The sequence below is a fragment of the Sinocyclocheilus grahami genome, unplaced genomic scaffold, assembly GCF_001515645.1.
Source record: "Sinocyclocheilus grahami isolate Dianchi unplaced genomic scaffold, SAMN03320097.WGS_v1.1 scaffold791.1, whole genome shotgun sequence".
NCBI lineage: Eukaryota > Metazoa > Chordata > Actinopteri > Cypriniformes > Cyprinidae > Sinocyclocheilus > Sinocyclocheilus grahami.
Window position 1 is genome coordinate 1,075,091 of NW_015505970.1, and position 11,068 is coordinate 1,086,158.

An 11,068-nucleotide genomic window follows, 5' to 3' on the forward strand; every position below is an offset into this window, starting at 1 on the left:
TGTTCAAAAAACAAAACGTCCCAGAAACAATGCAACAAAATTATCTCACTTCTCAGTATGTCAGGATCGGACGACTCCCGAACTTTAAAGACTCGTATGACGGACCGAAGCTTCATCTGTGGATTGCTGTTCTTCCTCCTGGTACAAAAAGACAAACTGTGCGCCACAAACACAGTCCAGCGGCGTAATTCACCTATTACAGATAATCAGTGCCTTCATATGGGACCTCATTGGTGGAACCGAAAGATCTCTTCCCTCCCTCCGTCATGTCATGCCTCAAACACATCCTTTTTGGTCACATACGGCAAACGGATCACCAGCCCATTGCCATGAAGACCCTGCTACTCTTTTGGTCCGCGCTTGTGAATTCGGTCATTTGTTTACATTATTATTTATTTATCCGGTGTTGCACTATTGCACTGTTGACGAGCTCGCAAGGGAGTATACTCTCATTCCGGCGTAATAATCAAGGAACTTTGCTGCCGTTCCGTCGGTGCAGCAGGCGCAATGGTATTACGCAGCGCCTGCAAATAAGCTAATTCCGTCAACATAACCAACATGACCACCTGCTTGCACAGGGAGCGTGCTGGGGACTATTTGCAGGTGCTGTGTAATATCATTGCGCCTGCTGCACCCATGGTACGGCAGCAAAGTTCCTTGATTATTACGCCGGAATGAGAGTATAGTTCCTAGCCATATCGGCATGGAAAATCGCAACTTTTCAATTTCTGTCGGTCTTGGTACACAATGTAACTACAGAAGAGTCAAGTTTTAAATAGGAAAAATATAGAAACTCTTTGGTCATTTTTGAGCGAGATGCTAACGGTCTAATCAGATTCAATGATCTATGCTAAGCTACAGCTAAAAGTGCTACCGCCAGACCCGGAGATCGGCTGAATGGATTCGAAAACGGTAAAACTCAACTGTTTAACTTTGGAAAGTTGGAAAATTAGCCTATTTTCAAAAATAGTGGAGTGTTCCTTTAAGTATGAAAACATGGGATATTTTCCCCTCCTTGTTTTCTTAATTGTATTGACCATCTTTCAGTATCAGACGGAAGCTTGTGTAGTCCAGTGCCAACTTAGACTGTAATTTTGTTGAAAAAGAAGTGTTTCAGATCCATCAGGTTACTGGCTGGTCCAATGATCAGAAGCTAGAGGAAAGTATTATTGCTATTATTATATAGTTTGGGTCTGGTTTTCAGAGAAATACTTGGTTGTGCCACTTGACGGCGCCGTTGCGTTCAGAAAGTGTTGCTACTTTAAACCCCTTTAGACTCTTGGAAAGGTGTTCGTCGGACCATCATCACACTTGCTGTGCAAATGAGTACAGATCCAGACGTCTGCTAAACATGAAGTATTACAGGGTTAAAGGGAGAACGTCCCGAGCCAACCCACCTTTTGGAAAAACCCTCAGATTTGTGTTAAAGCGAATAGATTTTGCCAACCAGAGGAAGTCGGTTCCTTCAAACGAGTTCTGGTGCGGGTAGTTTCAGAAGGGGAGGAGGGTTACTGTGCTAGTATTCCATTGGTGAATGATGGGCGGGAGGGGGGCGGGGTTTAGCCAGAGTCAGTCCTATGTGGTATAGTAGTGCTCCGAGATGGTTGTTGTTTTTGGTGTCTGTGTTTTTTTAAAACTATGATGTGATGGAGGAAGTGGGAAAGTTTGCAAAGTCCAAGTGGTTTAAGTGAAAGAAGGGGGGAAAAATCAGTTGTTTTGTTTTCTTTGCCAACTGTCACTTCTCACTTTCTATCTGTTTTTCGGCCAGATCTCGGCTGCACTCTCTGTGAGGTCTCTGTGAGGTTTCAAGTAATAAAACATTTTTTTTCTGGCATCTGACATTCTTTTGTGGTTTATCCATTGATTGATGTGGTAAATAATGTGTTTTGACAGCAAGAAAAAACATTGCTGAATGCAAATGATAAAACGGAACTAGCCTTATGATTATGGCTTATTTTGGGCTGAGCAAAGGGTTAATGAATGATTTTCTGAATGCCAAAACTTTATCTACACAAATTTAATACAATTTAAAATGTTTTCCCCTAAGAGTAAGTAAACATTGTTTGTTTATCTGATTTCTTAGGACAGATTTTCATTGACAAATGGCAACATGTCAGTGATATATAGACAAAAAATAAACAGAAAAACTCGCATATTAAACAGTTGCAGTTCATATAGCTTTTAGATCTCGTTTTTTACTTTTATATGTTATTTCCAAATGTTTAATTTTAAGTTGTTCAAACAGGCATTTTTCATTCAATTTGACTTTATGAATATGGCAATTATGCTAGATTTTAATCGTGATCCAATCAGAAACACCTTAACAATCAGCTCAATCCTATCTTCTTTTTCTTGTGTGTATATATATATATATTTCAAAGTATATATTTTTTCATGCGTTTTTGCAGGTCACAGTTGCTAGTTTGTAAACTATTGCAGCATCTCATGCCGACAGATTCTCCGAGAGCTAAGTGTGAGGCCTTCATCCCTCATTCATAAGAGGTTATTACGTGCATGAATAAATAAACCAGAGCATTCATATTAAACATCTCTTTTTATAACCATGCAGACAGGCACAGTTCTACACTCTCTCTGTCTTCAGTGCATCAATGGCATGATGTGCATGTAAAAACTCTGATTCAGATCAATGACACAAGGACACACTTTCACATTCAGAGGCTCTGCTTTTCCATTTTTATTTAAAGATGCCACATCGACATTATTTTGCAACGCGCATAAGCTATTTTTATGTGAATGTGCATTATCCGCTATAACTACCTGAAGAATAACAAAGAACAGTAGAAATAATAGTGCTACAAATCAGTGTCATAGCAAATAAAATAAGTGAAAGCAATTGACACCGGAAGCCTCGCACATTCAAGTACAAATGGTTAAAAATAAGGTGGATAGTGATAGTTCACTCTTATGCCATTCCAGACCTGTATGTATATATCTATCTATTCACCAATTAAAGCTGTTATATTCTCATATGAACTGCACACTGTTGACCTGATCAGCATATGGATGTATTAATAATGAACAGAAGCCGTTTAGTATGTCAACCACATTTGTGAAGCTTCCTGTTCCAGTAAAACAGGATGAACTGGGAGAGTGAATGACTCCAATGGGATGCACATCTGACTGCCTGCTTTAACGGGTACATTAGTTTCTGCAGTGATCTGAATGAATCCGTTATATTCACTCAAGAATGCTGAAGATCTGGATTCTCTGTTTTAATCTCCTGGACTGAGTGATCACCTGTTGTTCTGCTGGGAGACCCTGGTCAGTTGTAATTATTGTGCATCTTCACATGAAACTAAACAGGTTTTGGTGGGTCACGGTAGGGGTCAGAAGAACCTGATGCCCCGGTCTCTATTTGCTCTTTGAGTCATACATTCAGGTTGTAAGATGCCACCCTGAACTGACAAAAGGCCCAATGACAAGCAAAACGACCTCTTTCTCAGAGGAATGTCATATGATGCTTTTTTTTCACCTTTCAGTTTCTTTATTTCCATTTTTCCATCTCTTTCCCCATGTGGTGATGGGCTGTCAGTGTAGAAGCACTCATGCGGATGAGTTTAGACAGGGATGAGTGGAGAGAAAGACAGCTACACTCTCAAAGAAAAGATTCACTTCTATTTCTCATCCGGTGTGTATTTCGTCATTGCCACTAAATAGTATATATACAAAAGCCATGCTGACATGTGTTAGATTCACTTTTCTGGCATAAAATGAACCAGGTGCCTCATGGAGGCAACACAGTGTGTGACAATGGAAATCAATTATGTTTTTTATAAATTACTTTTGTGAAATTTTGTGAAGATTTTCGGAAATATTCGCTGAGATGTGTAACGTGTAAATATCATTGATTTATTTATTTTAAAGAACAATGCAATTGAACCATTTTTATTATGGAAAACGTTTGTGTAATATACTTTTAGTAACACATGCCAGAATTTAATACAATTGGCTACTACGTTTGTAACTAAATTGTACTTATTTGTGCAGTTTTCAAATGATCAAACAGGCATTTTTTCAATCCACTTTATCAATGTAATAATGGCCAATTATACTAAACCAAATGTAAATAATACATTTGAATCACTATCCAATGAAAAACACCTTAACATCACATCAGCTTCTACATAATTACCACAATCCTAACTTCTTCTTCTTCTTTTTTGTAAATACTTTTTTTGCAATTTACTGATATCAGAATACTGATATGTTTTAAAAAAATGTATATGTTTTTCAGTAATCAATCATTAGTGTAACATACTTTTACTGTATATATATGTATATATTTTAACTGTTACATGACAGACTATAATAGAATTGGCTCCTTGAATAAGTAGGCCTACTTATTTGTTATGCAAATAATAATAATAAGGTTTATACATCAATACTAGATCTCATAACTGCAATATTCTCAATTAGTGTTTTTCTCTATTTATGATTTTTTATTCAGTCATTTCTTTATTATTAACCATTTTTGCCATTATCCATATTATTATTAACCGTAATGTTATGCGTGGTTTAAAGCGTCCAAATACTGTAAAATAAATGTTTATCGTTTAATAGTATTGTTTGGTTTAATCACACAAGTCAAACGGCGTTCTATTTATATACACACACACACACGCGAAGCCCCGCCCACTTAATTTACATACTCGAACTCCGCCCACTCACGGCAGCGTCATGACGGATAATGTTTATCGTTTAATAGTATTGTTTGGTTTAATCACACAAGTCAAACGGCGTTCTATTTATATACACACACACGCGAAGCCCCGCCCACTTAATTTACATACTCGAACTCCGCCCACTCACGGCAGCGTCATGACGGAATATTATCCGGTTAATTTACATACTAAGCCCCGCCCGCCGTGGCGAACATGTTCATACATCCACCCGGGATCATCCGCGGAAAAGGAAGAAAATCACAGGCTGTCAGAAAAGTTTTCCTGCGGGGAGAGGATCGGGCTCGATCGGACCGAGGACAGCCGGAGGATCGCGCTCTCAGGATTATTAATTATCGCAATAAACTGTATTCATCATGGACGCGCTAAAATCAGCCGGACGCGCGATCATTCGCAGTCCCAGTCTGGCTAAACAGTCTTGGACCTCTGGAAAACATAAAAGTGAGTTATACAGCTGTCAGTCTGCGTGCATGTGCTTGGAAAGTAAACGGTCGTTAGTTCTTGATTATATCTGTTGATCTGGTATGAAGTTCAGAGTCAAAGTTGCTTGCAACTTGTGTGTTAAACAGGAATCTTACTCGTATTTACATGACATTTCATAACAAATCTCGAACTGTTCAAGTTTTCAAGGTCCGCTGTTTGTTAGTCAACTATTGTTTAGTGCAATTTAAAAGCAGTGTTCAGCAAATGACGCGTATTGTCATGACTGCTTTTTGTATTGTACAGATTGATAGAGATTTGTTTCCAAAAGGGGCTTGGGAACCGATAACCGTTTCAAATACCAAAACCAAATGATTTTCCTGGCGTTCGGTTTTTGACAGCCTGTCCTGCACTGAGACTCACTGAATCTACAGCGCGATCAGTGTTAGTTCGATTCCCGAACGAACGATTCTTCTGAACCGATTCCTGATAGTGAATCAAAACCAAACGGCGCGATCGGTGTACCTTGATTCCAGAAACAAATGACTTTTATGATCCGGGTTTTTTTTAAGGGAGTCGAAAACATACTGCGAGATCAATGCCGTGCGATTCCCAAGCGAATGATTCTTATGAACTGGATCGATTATTATTATTTGTTTCTGATTTTTTATTCATTTATTTATTTTTATTAAACAATACAAGCATTAAAACATTAAGGCAGTACAATTATCAAAATCATAAATAAAGACAAGATAAAAACAAAAACAGAAAAACAAACAGAGCTGCAAAAATACAACGCGATCAGTTCGATTCCCGAACGAACGATTCATCTGAACCGATTCCTTATAGTGAATCATAACCAAACAGCGCGATTGGTGTACCCTGATTCAGGGGCGTGTCTACGTGGTGGCCAGGGGTGGCACCGGCCCCCCCTGAAATTTGGCTGGCCACCCCAGATGCCCCCCCTACCAGATGTTTTTTTTTTTTAATGGAGTCGAAAACATACTGCGAGATCAATGCCGTGCGATTCCCAAACGAATGATTCTTATGAACTGGTTCTTTAAAGTGAATCAAAAACAAACAGCGCGATTGATTATTATTTTTTCCCCCTGATTTATTATTATTTTTTTTTAGATTTTATTAAACAATACAAACATTAAGGCAGTACAATGATCAAATAAATAAAGGCAAGATAAAAACAAAAAACAGAAAAACAAACAGAGCTGCAAACATACAACGCGATCAGTTCGATTCCCGAACGAACGATTCGTCTGAACCGATTCCTTATAGTGAATCAAAACCAAACAGCGCGATCGGTGTACCCTGATTCCCAGATGTTCCCAGATGGTGTTTCCTCTTGCTTTGGAGAGCATGGGAGTTAGTGGTTCACAAATCTCACGGTTCGGATCACATTACGGTTTTTGAGCCACGGATCGGATCGTTTTTCGGATCGGCAAGAAAAAAAAATCTATGTAACTTTGCTTTCCATAAGTACGACACCACAGTAGAAACTCTTAGCCTAAGAAAGTTCAAACATTATTAAAGAGACAGCGAGTAAAAATAAGAACAAATAAGCTACACAAATTACAAGCATAGATAAATACAACAGAACAGTGTTACAAATAAGGTCGGTAGTATTCAGATACAGAAATGTAATAATTAAGGGTAAAATAAAACTGCATAGTGTTCACTGTATAAATTAAAAAACTGATTCATCTTTGTCAAAAACGTGTTTTGTGGTTTGATGAGCATAGCGACAGCAGCAGGTATTATTAGGCTGCTGCCCCTTTAAGACCTGATGCATGGATCCAATATACACATCCGAGTTCTTTCTCAGCTGTCCTCGTTCACTTAAGACACAACAGACTGCATTTGCCACAATGATTGTCGAGATCGGTATTTTGTCATAACTGTATGTGCATATGCGTCTGTTCAAAGGCAAGGAGTGAATGAGATCGGAAAGATGTGTTCGCGCGCAGTCAGACGCGCCTCTGCATGTGCGGCTGTGATAGAAAACAGCGCGCGAGTAACGAATCGAGCTCCATTTCGCCTTTGCGTGTGTGTAAACACGTACAATTGATCAACTTTCATTCTATTGTGGTTCAATTTTGCAATTAATCCGCGGATCACATGCGTGCCGAACCGTGGGGCTTGGTCTGTACGAATCACGGATCAACTACGATCCGTTTAACCACTAATGCCTGTAGATCCTGACAACCCAGTGTTGCTAGGCAGTGCTTTTTAGGTGTGCATGGACTTGCTCTATTTGGGGGGAAAAGCAGGAAAGACTGAAGAAAGAGACCAGTCTCTGGTATTCTCTGTTTTTCTGTGATTCCTTTCACCGTTTCATTGCAATGTTGTCTCGGCTCCAATAAAACACACCCTCAAAGGAATTATTCCAAACTTGTATGACTCACGTTTTTCTGTGAAACCTACAAAGTTGAAGAATGTTGGCTGCTGTTTTGGGTAGTTAATGGAAGTGAATGGGGACTGGAGCGGTGCAGCTCCAAAATGATAAAATTCAATATAAAAGCATCATAAAAGTGGTCCATATACTGCACAATATACTGAAACCGTATAGAAATTTAAGTCAAGATCGCTTGAAAAGGCGATGTTTTGACACGTGAGTGGCATCAAAATACAACTTTGTAAAGCTTTTTTAAAGGGGTCATATGATGCAAGTTCAATTTTTCCTTTCTCTTTGGAGTGTTACAAGCTCTTGGTGCATAAAGAAGATCTGTAAAGTTGCAAAGACTAAAGTCTCAAATCCAAAGAGATATTCTTTATAAAAGTTAAGTCAACCACGCCTACCTAAAACGGCTCATTCTAACACGCCCCCACATGTCTACATCACTATGTGGGAAGATTTGCATAACACGCCCAAATGTTCACGCAAAGAAAGAAGGCGTAACTTTTATTCTCGCTGTAGTATTGTTGCTGCCGTAGGGGTGTGCGATATATATCGTCTGCGATAATAACGTAATTGTTGTTTTAGTGATGTGCGATTTGACATTATCGAGTATTTTGCAAAAAACATTCAAAACATCCCTACAGAGCGCACGCATACGCATTATGTGAAGTCTAGACTAGCGCGTGTGCGCATTTAGTGTGTTTTCTTTCACTGCATGATTCAGTCTATTAAAATGCATTTAGAATGATCACAAATTCAAGACATGATGGCAGAAAATTTATATATTTATACCACTTCATATAGTTATTCAATTTCACACGAAGAGTGCCGTTTTTCTCCAAAAATTACCATGATTACAAATGTGACATTGAATTCAATAAACAATAAGTTAACTAAGAGACTTATGTTTTAGACACCATATTGCTTGTTTTTGCTCTATTTCGCCAACAAAAGTCATTCCGAATACAGCCACAGCGCTGTTTTGTGTCTCTGAGCAACATGACGGTGTTTCGTTCCTGAATGAATCAACCGTTTAAATGATTCGGTTCAGTCGCAATGACTCACTTATTAACAGTGATTTGCTGCGTCCTGCTGGCGGTTTTAATTTCACATTTCCAAAATACATGTGTGTAAATACATCTAAATGCCACTTCAGATGCAGCTTCTGTGTTGATTTCATTTGCTCGGTAACAGCCCAAATGTCTTATTCTAATTCCCTGATTAAATGTAAGAATTTGACTCAAAAGATAATGGACACTTTTAGAAAAAATGGCTTTATAAAGGTAAAAATGCCCATAAAATGCAAAAATCAGTTTAAACTTATTGGAAAATATTCATTTCTATCAGTATGAACTGACCACCACACAGAATATGAAGAATTTAAAAACATTAGGAGTCAGCTGTCTTCGGCAGTCCTTATGGTACCAGCACAATAACACACTCAGCAAAATATCGTCTAATTATCGTTATCGATAAAATCCCAGAAAATATCGAGATATTTTCTGGGCTCACTCTAGGCCGCAGGCCTCCGCTCACCCAAAAGAGGACACGACTAGAAATCAGTGGTTAAGTTGTATTTACAACACTGTTACAGAACAGTTCAACCCAAATATTCAGATGTGTGCAGCACATTTTATGGAGGACTGTGTCCTGATCCTGGTAGAGTAGACTACAATGCCGGCTGTTCTGACTCACAGTATGTTTTTTTTATATTTAAAGAATTTGCCACTGACGATTCAAACGCGAGTTTTTTGGGCAGTGTAGAGTAGCACTTGTAGTTTGTCATTTCTCCGATCACAAATGCAGACATGGTTTTATGTTTACGCCGTGCAATGCTACGCAACGCATAAAAAGACAGTATTAGTCATTATAATCCATAATTATGTCCCCACTGGATGCAACAAATGCCTCGTTTATAATGGGTTTTAAAGGTTCCATATTGTCAAAACTGAAATTTCCTGGCCCCTGGAGGTCTAGGGGCTATTTAACTACCATATAAGTTTCAAAACAGTCAGTCCACAGTAAAATTCACACAGCCTGCTTAAAGTTCTAGCTATTTTTCACGAACCGTTGTGACTTCCGTAAAAAGTTGATGTCAGAACTACACAGTCACTGCCTTCAGTCACCACCCCGAGCACCACCCACCGTCCCACTCTCCTTTTGCCAAACCCCCAGACAACATCGCGTCCATGCTATTGCTGAGCAACGACAACACGGAAACATTTCGAAAAGGTTAACTTTAACCACAAAACCAGATCGGCCGAACCTGTAACGTTACACTCTCACTCAAAGGATGGACGATCTGACAGGACTGTTACTATGAGGTGATCACATCTAACGTGTATAGTAACGACAAACTCACCGTGTCTATCTAGTCATGATGAAGATGTATATACATTTCAATTTCAGCAGGCAACTATTGTTCCAGCCACAATTAATCACAGCAATGTATATACAATTACAAATGATTATACATAAATCGTCAGTTTGTTGTTTTACACGCATGCACACAGACATTATTTCATACACGACATAGTCGTGAGATGCAAGAAACATAGACATGGCAAGAAATCTGTAGACTCGCCCATAACAACAAAAGACAATACTTTATTGAATCTTTTCTGATAAGAAGTGTGCGCTGCAAACGCGAGAATTTTTGACGATCGTTTCTGTCCAGTCTGCTCGTTTTATCACGTTTAACCACAGCTGTCGTCGGTTTTTTGTCTAAGAGAGGCTCATGAATATTGATTAGACAGGCCAAAATCGACCTGTTCTCAGCAGAGCTCCTGAGAGAGGAGCTGTAAAAATATATTGAGATGGTTTTTGGTACTTATACCGCAAATATATATTCTTAAGGACATCAAAACCTCAAATAAAACTCCAGAAAGGTGTAAAATATGGGACCTTTAATATTTTTGTCTCGTCGCTCCGGCCGGACAGGGGTCACAATATGGCAAGAGGCGTAACATTTCCGTCACACGCTTGAGGTATTCGCCCAATCACAGCACACTGGATAGCTGGCCAATCACAGCACACCTCGCTTTTCAGACCGATGAGCTTTGTAAAAATCGATGCATTTCAGAAAGGCGGGGCATAGAGGAGAAACAATAATGTACAGTATGTGGAAAATAATGTGTTTTTTTAACTTTAAACTGCATAAACACATTTCATTACAGCAAATACACAAAATAATGTTTTTTTTTAGCTGCATCATATGACCCCTTTAAGACTCAAATTTGGGGTTGTTCCTCACACACAGTTTTCCTATGGCTTTGTAGATGTCATATGATATTATAAATTATGTATGCACATTTATAATGCTTTTTTTTGGAGCTTGAAAGCCCTAGTCCCTGTTCACCTTCATTATATAAAAAAGGCCAGCCAATATGTTTAAAAACATTTCAAGATATTCTTAAAAAACTAAATTTTTGGTTCCTGTGCAGAGAGGCAGTTATGCAGTTCAGTACAATACAAGGATGAGTCGAAGAAGAGCCTTTTTCTCTTTTGGGTGAAGTATATCTTTAAATCTCTGTGCATG

General features: G+C 38.8%; 1 protein-coding gene across 8 annotated transcripts in view; it reads left to right on the top strand.

The window, feature by feature from the left end:
• Window positions 1-4,884: 4,884 nt before the first annotated feature.
• LOC107561785 (low density lipoprotein receptor adapter protein 1-A-like) overlaps window positions 4,885-11,068 on the top strand; it is a 57,444-nt gene continuing 51,260 nt past the window's right edge. For 7 of the 8 annotated variants that reach the window (XM_016246267.1, XM_016246266.1, XM_016246270.1 and 4 more), the window contains exon 1: window positions 4,885-5,141. In XM_016246267.1, the coding sequence (XP_016101753.1) occupies window positions 5,057-5,141 (85 nt within the window). In that variant the 5' untranslated portion in view covers window positions 4,885-5,056. The remainder of the gene's footprint in view (window positions 5,142-11,068) is intronic. The other variant, XM_016246264.1, reaches the window with a different exon arrangement.